The sequence below is a fragment of the Strongylocentrotus purpuratus genome, unplaced genomic scaffold, assembly GCF_000002235.5.
Source record: "Strongylocentrotus purpuratus isolate Spur 01 unplaced genomic scaffold, Spur_5.0 spur5_scaffold_18, whole genome shotgun sequence".
NCBI lineage: Eukaryota > Metazoa > Echinodermata > Echinoidea > Camarodonta > Strongylocentrotidae > Strongylocentrotus > Strongylocentrotus purpuratus.
Genome location: NW_022145603.1, coordinates 25,397,577 through 25,412,433, shown reverse-complemented (window position 1 = coordinate 25,412,433; position 14,857 = coordinate 25,397,577). Strand labels below are relative to the sequence as shown.

Genomic DNA, 14,857 nt, shown 5'->3' with positions numbered 1-14,857 from the left:
CGCTAGTTCTCCCGTATATAACATATTGTAATAGTGTATGGGCAAATTGTGGTTCGACAAAAATCAATTCTATTTTCAAACTGCAAAAGAAAGCCATACGTATTTGTACAGGTTCGCATTTCTTAGCTCACACTGATCCTTTATTCTATAAACTTAAAACACTAAAAAATTTCGATCTGAACACTACTCAAGTAACAGTTATTATGTTTAAGTACATTAATAATCTGCTTCCACCATCCTTTGATAACATGTTTAGGTTTAATAATTCCGTTCATTCATACTCTACTCGCATATCTGGAAACTTCCATCTTACAAACCCCAAATTATCAATAACACACAAATCTGTTAGACATTCTGGCCCGGACATTTGGAATGATTTACCCGACAACATAAAGTCTTGTTCAACCATCTACTCCTTAAAAGCTACACTTAAACGACAAATAATACAATCATATGCTCCCCCTCTCTAAATTAGTATAACAAAACCGTGACTTATTTATTCTTTATCATGCAACTGCTCACTGCACCTGCACTTGCACCGCACCCTCTTGGTCACTTAGTTTTTCGAAGAGAGTTATGTCGCCAATTCTTTTTACGAGGCCGCTATCCATCTCCAGCCTAACCGCTCACGATGGTGGTCTCCTGCGTTCCAAATTACCTCTCTAATTTATTGAAAATATTTCATATTTCTTATGTTATTGTATGCTTCGTACATGTTTATCGAATGATATAATTGAACATGATTTTTCATTTAATTACTTTTGTAAACATTGTATTCATTGTATTTGTTATTGTTCGAAATTTTGTACTTTGACTTTGAATTTGTATATTTTTGAACGCAGAAATAAAATCAATCAAACAAACAAACAAACAAGTTGTTGTTAGTATTTGTCCTCACCTGTGCCAGAGACGGGCAAAGCAAACGTTATATTAATAGTCGGAGTAGTAACTGTAGGACCTTGAGCACCATGCAACATGGATATGAGCGCTATATTAATATCAAATATTATTATTAGTATAATCTGAACCTCGGCTTCTTGGGGTATTCTTTTCATTGTATTCCTACTTTTTTTTTTTTCATTTAACAGTTGATGTTACTACAATGCAAACAGAGACAACAGGTAGGCACACGTTATCTGTTTTCGCCTTCTATTTCCTATTTTCTTCTTCTTCGTCGTCATCTTCATCTCCTAATTTTATTTCTTTATTTTCCTTTCCACTTTCCTTCTTCTTCCCTTCTTGCTTCTCTTTTTCTGTCCTACATTTTCTTAATGTTGATGTTTTTGTCTTCTCCTTCTTCTTCTTTTATTTTATTTGATTTGATTTGATTTAATGTATTGGTTTCTGCATCTTTTTTCTTTTTTCATCATACATTTTCATGAACATGATATGGTTTGATACAATATTTTAAGTGTATATAATTTTATACAGATTCATCTGTTCACTCTTGTATGAGACATGTTAGGGGCACATACATGGGGGCACATCTTAGTGGGAACGCTCCCCCCCCCCCCGTGCCCCCCGTTTTCTGAAATCTTATCAATCAACATGCGCATGAATTCATCCCAAATTCAAAATTAGGCCTAATAAATGTATAAACTTATTTATAATAAACAGTTAGAACTAACAAATTAAAAAAAATATCATGAAATAATATTTCAAACTAACAATTTATAAATTCATATAAAGAAAAAGTTTAAAGCAAAATATTTATATTTTTGTATCCCACGCTACAGAGCCAGGTGGATTGTCTAATGGAGCGATCATCGCGACCGTGCTAGGTGTCATTGCAGGTCTACTTATCATCATCGTCTGCACGTGTGGTTTCTTGATACAGGCATCGCGAAAACACGCAGCTAAGCTTGCTCTAGGGTAAGTCGATTACCACGGTGAATCCTTGGGGTGGGGATTTACCACACTTTATCACAATTCCTTGAACCTTGAGTAGAGCCTAGCTCCGTCAGTCTCCGATTCTATCAAATGCGAACCGGAGCAGCTATAAGGTTCAGAGCATAATAGTACGCCATACGCCAAGTATGACAGAAGCAGACACTGTTAGGCAAAGTGAAGGACAAGTTATTGTGCCTGCAAACTTTGGGCTGGACTTGTGGAAAATTTATGAAATCTTTTATTTTTCAATAGTTTTCTTTAATTTAACAGATTTAACAGATTATTATTATAAATGTTATCATTAGTATTATTATTAGTAAAAGTAGAAGTGCTATTAGTATTCATTAATACCATTACTATTATCATTTCCATCAATTTGTCTTTGTTTAATTATCAATATTTGTCTTAGTTTCATTATTATTGTTGCTATTATAATTGTTTTCATTTATATAATCATTATTGTTATGTGTATCTTGTCACAGAGAGGCGTACCAAAGTCCATACAGCAGGCAAACCCCTGCCCCTTCTTTTCACGTTGATGATCCATGGGAGGATTCTGGGAGCTATGATTCTCTTGATCGCCGTGAATATGCAGTTAGCCGAGCGGTAGAAAGACTTGCACACGACCGTGGACGCAGACAAGATGTAAGTTACTTGGAAACAACTTTACTAGAAAATTTAATTTAGAGGAAAATGATGGATCTTGTGGGTGACCTGGTTAACTGTTTGGTTCGAAGGATCGTGGATAATTATGCCGTTGGTTAAGCAGGCTGACAGGTAATATATGACTATTGCCGTAAACACCGATTACAGATAAGTCACCTTAGTCCTATTCAGGGGTACTGCACTACATGCGCCTTCTCTATGAAGCAAAAAATGCCTAACCGGTACCCGTTGGTCCCCCGTGGTCCCCTTTTTCATATGTTAAATGAGAGCTGATTTGATGACATAACCATCTGTCAAAGACCACGCAGGGAGGTCTAATACATCCTGGTAAAACAAGTCAGATAGGCTATAGCCGACAAATATAATTAAATGCATTTAGAAAATCGCTGCTCTTTCTCCTAGTCTCTCTCTTTTCTTCATTGCAAGTTGATGTCTTCTTATTTTTTCCGCACACAAAATATGGCTGAAAGAATATCACGATCCAGGCTTAGGTTATAAACAGCCCTGCTTTATCTACTTTATATTTAGTATGGATTCGGAATCTTAACCTGTTTTCACATCTTTAAATATTGTATACTGTACAAGAAAAAAGGTATATCAAATTGTACTTGAAAAGGGGTAGTTAAGGTGTAAAATGGCATAACAAAATACGTTCTAAACAAAATATTGTCTAGGCAAAATATCATAACTTTTTCTGTGATTGGCCGTTATAAGATTTCATGTGATTTTCCTTTTTTTCAGAACGGACAGTTTCAGAGACCATACGTCGTGGGTGGAGGTCATGAAAATGTAAGTATCTTTAATAGAAACACCATTAACTTGTAAAATATGTCATCTTGTAGAGGCTTAAAGCGTGTAAACTTACAATGATCGCAAATACTCATCCAATATTAATAATAGCCTTATCTGTCACCGAGTGACGGGGAAGTCAACCCTGCTAGTAAGTTGGTTTTAATAGAAGCAGAAAAACACGAGAAATAGGTCAGTGAAAGTTTGAGCAGATTCCAATTAAAAGTATTAGAAAGTTTTGTATTTTTGAAATGTCGATCAATCAAACACAATTTGGCAACTATGTGACGTATCTTGCAAGCTTCCCTGTACTAAACAACTTTGAATTTTTTAAGCTTTGAATTTTGTAATGTTTTTTAAACCATTAACAAATATTACAAAAAATAAAACATTCTCGGTAATACATGCACTCTTAATATAATAATTGAAAATATGTTGTTTTTATATACAACCTCTGTATCAAAAAAATCTATTCCGTAATCAATAACTAAGAAAATTAAAGTTTACGGAATTGTCTGTACATTGCAAATTGGAGAGAAGCCCGCGAGTTACGTCACTGTGTTTCCAATTTGTGTTACACTGATGTCAATTTAAACAAAATCGTAACTTTCCTATTTTTAATCGGATATTGCTCACACTTTCACTAATTTGTATTTCCCATTGTTCTGTTTTACTTAAAACCAACTTAATACCAGGTGCACTCCCTTGGTAAATGTGCCAACATTGAACTAACGGATTCGAACATGACATATTGGGGATAACAAAAGGGTTTTGAAATTTGCCGTTGATTAGATTTTTTTTCTCGAAAGTTTTCACACTTATGTTAAGGGTTCAATGAGGCACAACACAAATTAACACTTGGACAGCAGTATAGTCGTAGGCTCATAGCTTTGTAGACTATGGACTGATGTACTGGTGTAAAATAAGCGCCCAAATTAACGTAAGCAGGTTTAACTTATTTACATAAGCTAGATGATATCATTTCGGGACTTTTCAATTGTAATGCGCTGTAAATTTTGGGTCTTTCTAGTTGAAACGGCTGTTAAGGTTGTAACAAGCAATAATGAAAATGCCATAACAAGTCACAATAGAACATTTTAGGCTGAACGCACTAATTGTTGTCGCTGAAGTTATTGGAATAGGTAAAGTTAAAATATCAAAGGTTGCATAAGATTTTGGCTTTAGAACACACTCATTAGTTGAAATTCCTATTTGCACATAAACTTTAAGTGTATAAACACATTAAAAACACATGGTAATGTCGGTTACATGGATCTTAAAGTGTAAAACAGAACTAAATATCAATGGCATCTTCCAACTAACCTATTAAATGGCTGTGTTCAGGTCTGAATTCAAATAGGAGAAAATTGTCACGTGCACAGTAATTTTAGGCGTAGAAGTAATTCATGACATAAAGCTGAAAATCTTAAATGTGCTTAAACTATTGTTTTTTCTTCTTCTTGTTCTCTTTGTCTTGTTCTCTTTTTTCCCCTTTTTTCTTCTTCTTCTCCTCCTCTTCTTCTTCTTCTTTCACCTCTTCTGTAATTTCTTCTCTTTCCTTTCCTTCTTCTTATTTCCTTGTTTTTAATTTATCTCTTCTTCTTGTCTATTAATTTAACAGCGTGGGGTTGAACGAAACCCTTTCTACTACTGAGGAAATGTTTCAGACGCTGGATCAGGAAATGAATGATAATGTGCTTTTAAAAAGGCTCTATGAAAGATTAAGAATTTTATTTATGAGATGTATGTAAGAATATTTTATGGAAAAAATTGCCTCCTGAAACAAATTCCACTCCATATGCCTATAAATTATATTCAACGTGATTTCGACAACAAATTGCTAAAGTATTTGGACCGTCAGCAAAACCGAGGCAATCTGTTATCATTTTTGATGATTCTAAAACCTTACAAAAAACATCAACTGTTATATGCTTACCCCGTAATTGTTGTCTTTTAATTACTATCAAACACTTTCTTTCACAAACAAGTCACATGACCAGAAACGAACTTTATCTTTAAGTAGCGCCTTTTTGTTACTTGGATTGCTCATTTTGTATTTGCCTTTTTTTTAAATCACCTTCCACTGAATGATTTATTGGTTCATTCTTTTCATTTATAGATGTTGCTTTAATTACATGCAAGATAACGAATACTTGCTTTTGGGAGAGACAGGGTGTCGTCTGTTTTTAGCTAACAGATGTATAATCGGATGAAACCCATGACGATGGCTAGTTATGTTATATAAATAATCTGGCTGTACATGTATGCTGTTAATGTACCGGGCTCACAGATGAATTAGTAACTTAAATGGATGCAGCTGTGTGTTTTCAATCACTTTAACTTAAGCAAGTAGATACCCAGTATTCCACAAATGTATGGTCAAGAAGTATAAAGATAACATATTTAGGACAATTTTAAAAAATGTCTCGCACAAAACCTAAGATGTACATAAGTCGTTGTTGTTGTTGTTTATCTTTATCATGAAGTAGCGCAATTTTGTTATGTGTATCACTCATTTTGCGTTAGCATTTAACAAAAATCGATTATCAAATCACCTTCCACTTAATTATTTTTTTCATTCATTCATTTCATAAATATATGTTGCTATAATTTTTTTTATTAGGCAATGGATACTTGCTTTTGGGAAAGACAGGGTTTCGTCTGTTTTTTTAGCTAATAATGTTATAATCTGATGAAAACCGATACGATGTCTAGTTATGGTACATATATATATATATATAATCTGGTAGTACATGTATATGGCCTAGAATAAAAAGATGTTGTTTTGCCCTTTAGATCCCAGAACCTTTGTCGGTCGGTCGGTCGGATTTTTGTTTTCCCCTCAAAACAGCACCGTCGCGCAAAAGAATCTAAACCGGGAACGTCGCCCAAATCTCGCTGTTTTATAGCTGGTGCAGTGCATGGTATATACACGTACATCAGACTGGGTCTACTAGTTTACGCTAGCAAGATTTCAAAACTAGGGCCGCAGAATACGAGTTAAAATTTGGGAATAATTTGATGATTTTAATTCATTTATATCCCAATTTAAACAAACAAAGATATTTTTATAATTCAATTAAGATATCTTTTCTACTAAACTGTTTTACTTTTGGATCTTTCGGTCGGTCGCAAAGGGCAATACGACATTTTCATTTTACGCTAATGAAAATGTAGCAGGCTTACCAGGGGCTTACAGGTGTATTATTAATATAGGTGCAGCTGGTATTTTGTAATCACTTTCAAAGATGTAAGTAATATACCCAGTATTCTACGGACGAATTGTTCAGGAGTATCAAGATAGAACAACTTTAGAAAATGTTTTTGCACAGAATGTATTACGAACAAAAGTCGTTGGTGTTATCCTTTATTTTTATTTGACAACTAGTCTGCATGAATTATATTTGCAACAAACATTATTTGTAATGTTGTTTTTTGTATGTTTTTTCCTAATAATAATAGAGTATATTTGTGTAGCGCATAATAAATTGTAAATTTCTCTAATGCTAAGAAAGCATATGTATGCTTGTAAGTTAGCAACCGGCTTTTAAGAGAAGTTTGAGTCCTGGGGAGAGGTGAAAACTTAAGTAATGTATAGATCTTCGACCTCTACTTCGTATCATCTCTTCAATGTTGTCGGAATAATTATTTTCACCTCTTATTTTAACATCATTGTCTTTAAAGGGATCCGGTAACTTTGTCTCAGATTCTGAAATAAAATTCTGGATTTAGCTCATGATGCAATGATAATTATAAACCTTAAGGTCAGTCAGGAGCCCCGTGACTTTTACAAGCCGATTGCCTGTCTGATTATCAAGATATTTATGATTGGAATTACAAATTTTGAAAACCGTTCGCCTGACGGTTTTCATAACACTACAGTCTATTGGGGAAAACGAGTATGGTAAAACCGGTCACTCAAAGATTTTTACTTTTTTGAGGCACTTCATGATCATTTTGAAGCGCAATTTTTTAGGGCTTCAATATTACACCTTATCACAGACACTGATAACACGAAGGGCCGTGTATCTCAGATTTAACATTGTTAAACGATCCCTTTAAAATTTGACGCGTAATAAAGGATTATATTTTGCATACTACTCAAAATATTGCAACTTGGGGTTTATTCTCCAATCGTGAGTGTTGTACTTTGGTATGGCGGATGTAAGAGTGGATAGGGAAGAGTGAAAGAGAGGAGAAGAGAAGGGGGAGAGAGAGAGAGATAGAGAGAGAGAAGGGGACCCAACATCATAATAAGCTAAACCAATACCCTAAGAGAAAATGCAATGGTAACCCTTACCCCCAAACCTTATGTTTTTGATGAAACATACGCCGGATCAAGTGTCGCCGGATCATTGTCTTCGTGGTAAAGTTCGGAACATACATCCAATGTGCAAGTGTCAACTTATCTATATATATACGTTAATCCGATGCGGCGATTCGACTTCAGGCTTTCAGTGAGCTCATTTCGTTACCAATGTCCCGTGCATTTAAATGCATTGTAAAGATAAAAAGAGTCAACGAATCGAAGAAATTAAGATAATTTACACAACAATTGGTTGCTAAGATTTTACCAACAACGTCATGTCCCCTCCAGTGCATCCAAAAAATTGCAGCACGCCTGGTCACTCGCTCAAAGTCATGTGACCACATTGCTCAAATCCTCCGTAATGGTCACTGCCCGACATATCTGTCAGACCTTATCAAATTTAAGGCGCCCTCGTCGCGGCTGTCGGCTTCTATTTTATTTTCATCTCCAGCTTTAATGTTCACCTCGTTAAGACGCGCTACGATGACAGAGCTCTCTGTGTCGCTGCTCCCAACCAATGGAATAGCCTGCATCCACATATCCAAAATGCTCAATCCCTACACACCACCAAAACCATGTTGACTCCCCATATATTCAAATCTCTCAAATCAATACATCTTTTTATATCTATGCTTCTATTCAGTAGTTAATATCATCTCAGTATATATGTTTTGTATTAAGTTACATTGTAAATGTGTTGCTGTTGTCCTTGCTCTCTCTCTTAGGTAAAGTGTATTATACCGTACATAATAGCTGATAGGACAACATCAGCATGGCGCCTAGAAACAGGGGCGGATCCACGTAGCGATTATTCCGGCCACCCCCCCCCCCCCCCTAGCCCCCCAAAACGATAAAAAAAAAAAAAATAGGATAGTAACGTAAATTTAAGCTTTATAAAACAAAAAACAAAATCCCCCCCCCCCCCCCGCTTATTCGCCGGCCGGCTGAGTCGGCCCTTAATTGTGTATTAAGATTTGGCTACCCCCCTCCCCCTCCCCTTCACGCCGTCTGGATCCTCTGCAGGCGCGGATCCACGGGGGGGCTGACGGGTCAACAAAAAAGATTTTTTTTTTTTTTTAATTTCTCACGAATTAGGTGAAAAAAACAAAAATAGTGGTCTCACCCCCTTCCCCCCCCCCCACCTCCCCCCCCCCCCCCCCGCTTATTCACCGGCTGACTGCGTCGGCGCAAAATATTTCCTGAAAAATTGGACCAAAAAAAGGGCCTCCTACCACCCCCCCCCCCCCTCCCCCGTTTATTCACCGGTGGCTGAGTCGCAACTTATATTTTCTCACGGATTGCCCCCCCCCCCCCCTCTTCCCGCCGGCTGGATCCGCCACTGCCTAGAAATATAGTATTATGCACGATAAAAAAAAATCCCCCTATTATTATTATTGTTATTATATCGTTGGTGTGGAGCCAGGAGGTTTTAATGCCCTTTTGGTTTTCAAAACACCTTTAAAATGACCTTTGATAATACGAGATCCTGCTTTAAGCTACATTTATGACCTAGTGGATAAGTCTCCTGACTGGGAACCATAAGGTACGGGTTCAAATCCCTGCCCCAGCACTTTGGCAAGACATTAATCTACATTTGCTACAATAGACGTTATATCAGAATGTGATATGTGTTATGCAATAGTAATAGTGGTAGTATTATTTTGTAAAGAATAAAGGGGGGAATCCATAACAGGACAAGCACAGAAATCATTGTCTCAATAGTCAATATACGTATTCATGTTCATAATGCTCAGTGTATACATGTATATACATAAGTTTGAGTGGGCGTTGTAATTATACGTTTCTCAAATTCTAAAAGCATAAAGCAATCAATGTTGATAAACATTTGTATAAAATTTGTATCATGTTTGTAATAAGTCCCATCATTCACATTTAAATCACACACAGAAAATGTAATGAGGTTTCAAAATGTTCAAATTGTTTTCGCTTATGCATGAAAACAGCTCATATACTTGCCCACACGGGTTGATTCCTCCAATGTATGTGACTATTCATACATTATCGCGAAGTTGTAACTTTAACCTATATGTTGCTTGTGAAAGGCAATTTATTTCTCCTGCAAAGTCAAGGACATAAGTGTAGCGAGATTCAAATTTCTTCTAAATACATGATCTTATTTTAAACGTGGTGACAAGTGGGTTGATGAAGGCGTGATGGCTCAGTAGTAAAGCAATGGTCTTGTAACCGGGAGGTCTTGGGTTCGAAACCAAGTTGATGCGCTAGTACCCTTTTGTAAGGCAATAATCCTCATTAACATGTCTCTAGGAGAGGCGTTAAGCCATCGGTTCCCCGGTTGCTTACTTGCTTACAAGCATACACACCGCGGTTGACGCAATATGGGTGACAAAGGATTAAGATGCCTTAAAGCCTATCTGGACTAGTTTGGCCCAGTTGGATTATACCTCCCTGCACGGTTACTGGCAGGTGGTTCTGTAATCCTTTGTTCCCTTTTTTGTGAGGAAAGCAATTTTCATTCAGATGTAACTGATAACAGAGATATCTCATCTCAGAGTACTACATGAAGAATTCAATATCAATTAAAAAAATAAAACAGGCCTCATGAAGCTCTTTACCTTGTATGAACATAAACTATCTTCCACAGATAGATGTATATAGAAAACAGAAACGATATGTCCTGTTACTTTTCCTCAAAAGGATCAATGTCAATTTCGAAATTCGGTGATCTTTTAAAGACTTTTTTCATTGAAAACATAAATCTGTACTTCCGCTCATAAAAAAAACGCCCATTCAAATCAATACATTCCATCGTGAACGAGTAGGAATCCCACTACTGTATTACCAGCTCAGCCACTGAAAATGACATGACAAGGATTTATTATACAGGGCATTAGCATAACAATCCATTAGCATGGTTACATGAGATATCATGAAATGAAACTTGCATTAGGAGGAGCCGTCTCTCTACCGCGACAAGTAAAAGCCCCATTTAATAGTGAAGATCATTGCGTGGACAATCCTAGTTAAAAGCCTTAAAATTTGCCATCATGGAAAATACAGGCAATGTTTGTTTTAATGGTTTTTGCGTAGGCATTATGCCATTGAAGCTTGAATGTAAAGAGAAAAAGAACTGATACTAAAATTGGCAAGGATTCGTTGGTTACTTTATTTATTTCAACACAGAAAGGTGCCCCAATATGGACTTTTACTAATACTTGGGACTATATATTCTGCCACGAAGTCTAAAACCATGTACATTAGCGAAATAACATATTCAGGACATTGCTAACAAAATTAAGAATAGGTTTCATTTTCATTGATAATGCTTCTTTTCTGTTCTCGATTAGATTGATGTCTTGCCTGCAAACATTGGTGCGTGGCTGGGATTCGAACCCTCAATTTGAATTGAGAGTCAAGAGAATGAACCACTATGCTACACCTCACCTTTAAGAAGCCATTTTATAATTAGTCAGTTCGAAACGGTACTTATTTATCTTAAAGGGAAATCCAACCAAAAATAGACAACTATAAAAAGAAAGCAGAGAAAAGCAAAGAAGCGAACTGATGAAAGTTTCAATTAAATCTGAATAAATACAAACAAGTTATATATTTTGGAAATTGTAATCGCCATACGTATGGGCACTTCAAATTGGCTAAAGTAGTAATGTCAATGTGAGATAAAATGACTACAATTTTTTGCTTTAAAAAAAATCATGGCTTAGGAGGATGACCTAAAATAATATGCTATCTATATATTTTGAGTACTGCCCCCAAGATGAAGGAACTTATGATCGATAAAAACAGAAATTAGTGATATTTTTGTACACGGCAAATGAGAGAGTTATCCACGTCCTATGTCACAATCCACTGACCAAACTACCAATTTGAGATTCGCTTAGGCTTATTGATCTCATATTTCAAACATTCTTAACTTCCTGACTACTGCTTCGAATTCTTGTACCTCTCACCTCTTTCTTTCCTGGCCTCTACATATTACATTGTGCTCTGATTGAACGACGCTAATATTTGTACTAATCATCGCACGCTATTTAAAACGAAATTATCATTAAACGCATGGTTGATCATGTCACAGATCTTTTTGAAAAAAAGATATTCTTTTGTTGGTTCAATGCGTGTGCGCACTATGCTGAATATTTATTCACCCTTGAGGCATGTCTCAAATATATGATGAATTGGATACATTATTATGGATTCCCTGACAAGAAAAGACCCTCCTGAGTCATACATTTCGGAAAATGGAATGTTTAGTCGTAATGGCCCGAATTCACAAAGCAAGGTTTGAGCTCAGACCAAGGTTTGAGCTCAAACCTCCTTTTGTATCGCCAAACCTCCCTTTGTTATTTACAAACCAGGTTTGTAAATAACAAAAGGAGGTTTGGCGAAACAAAAGGAGGTTTGAGGTCAAACCTTGGTCTGAGCTCAAACCTTGCTTTGTGAATTCGGGCCTATGTGTTTGAACAGATGGGAAAGTTGCCTGGCACTTCGTCACAGAGAACTTGCCGATAAACCCATATGATGTGCCTCTACGTAATGGAATTACAACTTTAAAGAAATCCTAATATTTCTGCCAACTTTCACTAATCTGATTATATGGATATTTCTGTTTCCTTTTAGATTAGTTTACTATTAAGATTGAATTTCCCTTTAACAGTAAACATTTTAATGATCGTTCCTCACCCCACCTTAAAAACACTGAACAGCCCCTGATGAAAGTGTCAAAAGCAATTTGTTGAATTTAATTGAGTGGACAAGGTTTATTGATACAAATTAAAAGTAACAGCTAAAAGCTGACTCTTCTTGAATTTACAATAAAATTGTAACACATAAAATACATGCAAAAGGCACAATGTAAAATGGGCACAAATGTGAAATCAATGGACATTCAGTAATTGAATTGAGGTGATGAAATAAATAAAATGAAAACTACAGAGGGAAGGAAGAAAATCAAAGGAGGAGAAGACAAAAGAAAAGGTGGAGGAAGAAAAAAAGAAACTAGAAATAAATATGGTTAACAGTAAACTAACTGTTTTCAATTGATCTTTATAAAACCAGGAATACAATTTAATATACATTTAGAAATTACCAATAAAACTTTTTAAAACAATGTTACATTATTAAGATCAATTTGTTTTAAAGACTATTGCCTTGTCAATAAATCATAACAAGATTTATATTTACAAGGAAGGTCAAGTTTTAACAAAATGTCACCCTTTGTAGCGGACTATTCTTTTAAAAAGCCAATCAAAAACAAAACAATCCGGACTTGGCAATATGCCAATGTTTGGGTGTCTTACACAATAAACATCTACCACGTTCCTCAGAACTGGGCCATACATATGAGGAAACCGTCAGAAGTCTTTTTTTAAGAAAAAGGAGGAGCAATAAATGTCAATCACGGCAATATAATTCGTTAAAAAAGGCCAATATTAGAACCATTTTCTTTACAACAATGAAATAATTTACACTATTTTAATAAATTTGCATTACCTGCACAAACTTGCATTGCCTACAAACATTTTCACTACTTCTCCATGATAAGATTGCAACAGGAATTTACCTGATTAATTTGATTTGAATTAATTTGATTTCATGTTTATTTATGTCCATATCGATCATCATCATAGGTTTGTAAAGTCACATGACATTAGACAGAATGATCCCCCCCCCCTCCCCCATTACATGTGGTATGCGTACCTGAAGACCTTGAGCATCGTTTCACTTGGAACAAGTCATAAGACCAAAAGAGAAGTAGACCAAATGATTATGGGACCATATAGATTGTAGACGAGCCTGGTGTAGACCATATGAAAATAGACTAATTGGGTAGTAGACGAACTGGTTGTAGACCAAATGACAACTCAACGCACCACCTTGGTGGCCTGGGTATTGAAACAGCAAAACCCGTAGGTTTTCCTCCCCGACCAATATAGCTCAAACTGGCTATAAATATTGATACTTGTTGTAAATACAAGTATAAAGATAAATGAAACTAATACGAACTGGAAACTTAACTCTTAAAAAAGCACAGAACATCATGAATAATGTCGGAATCGTTGCCGCGATAGATATATGAAATATTGCGGTCGGCGCTGAAATATAGTTCCCAATTGACGTCAGCTCAAATGGTAAGATCGAATTTGTACTTTTTTTCTCACTTCATGATCTCGTTCAGTAGTGACGCAAGTGTATGTTTCAGAATGTCTGTTTCAGAATGTCTGTTTCTGATAACACAGAGCTACGATGTGCGCAGTTGCTATTCATGTGCACGTTAATTAATAACACTACCACAACCGGGGCATTGTGTCACGAAACAGTTATAAGAACAAGTTTGACGACGTTCCGTTAAAATGCGTGTTGATGTTTAATACAATGGTTCCAATGGGATCTCATTGACCCTGTGCTTATGACGGTTAAATGAAACAAGGTTCAGCATTATAATTCAAATACTGAAACTATTTATATATATTTATACCTGTATAACACTCAGTTATTTAACAATATGAACATTCATGAAAGGTAAAATTAAGTTTCGTTTTCCTTATGTAATCTTTTCATGACTATAGTGTATCATATTGTAATTCTCAGTAATTTAGCCAGATGGCTGCCAATCAATTTGAATGAATTTAAACTATCATTATTCACTGCTTATACATGAGGAATCGACAAACTGTTCGAATTATGCATTTCGCGTGGCTTTTATTCAACATTGGTTACTCCCATTTTTACAAGTATCATTAAACCATGGCGGTACATGAATTCACACCAATATTATATTTGTATTACACCCAGATGTGAGTATCCAACCCAAACACAGAACTAGTGCTGGAATCTATGCTGGAAAATGAGAAAAATCGCACCCTATATATAAACTTTCAAATCAGAATATGTGAAATCCAAGCGTGTAGCCACAGAAGGGGAACCACGGCTTGAAGCTCGAAACTCCTTCTCGTATGAAACGAATGTCTCCTCTGACTTGCAACGTTGGGCGTTGGCAGATCTGACATAGTTATGCTTTCTGGCATAATTTTTACCCTTTTAGCATCTGGCATTATGCCTGGCATAATTTGGCTGTTTTTTAGCAAAATAACTGGCATAATTTGAGCTTTTTTAGCATACTTTGAATACATTTCAAGTACATGTAGTTATGATGGTAATTCATTCCACTTTTCTATATTAGCCGCCGCTAAATATTTCATAAAAAAT

At 35.9% G+C, this 14,857-nt stretch overlaps 1 protein-coding gene across 1 annotated transcript in view; it reads left to right on the top strand.

Moving 5' to 3' along the window:
* The window catches only part of LOC105443371 (mucin-like protein), a 44,072-nt gene extending 37,308 nt beyond the window's left edge, over positions 1-6,764 (top strand). The window contains exons 36-40 of the mRNA XM_030989602.1: positions 1,089-1,121; positions 1,737-1,872; positions 2,373-2,535; positions 3,298-3,345; positions 4,967-6,764. Of these exons, the coding sequence (XP_030845462.1) occupies positions 1,089-1,121; positions 1,737-1,872; positions 2,373-2,535; positions 3,298-3,345; positions 4,967-4,999 (413 nt within the window). The 3' untranslated portion in view covers positions 5,000-6,764. The remainder of the gene's footprint in view (positions 1-1,088; positions 1,122-1,736; positions 1,873-2,372; positions 2,536-3,297; positions 3,346-4,966) is intronic.
* The last annotated feature ends 8,093 nt before the right edge of the window (positions 6,765-14,857 follow it).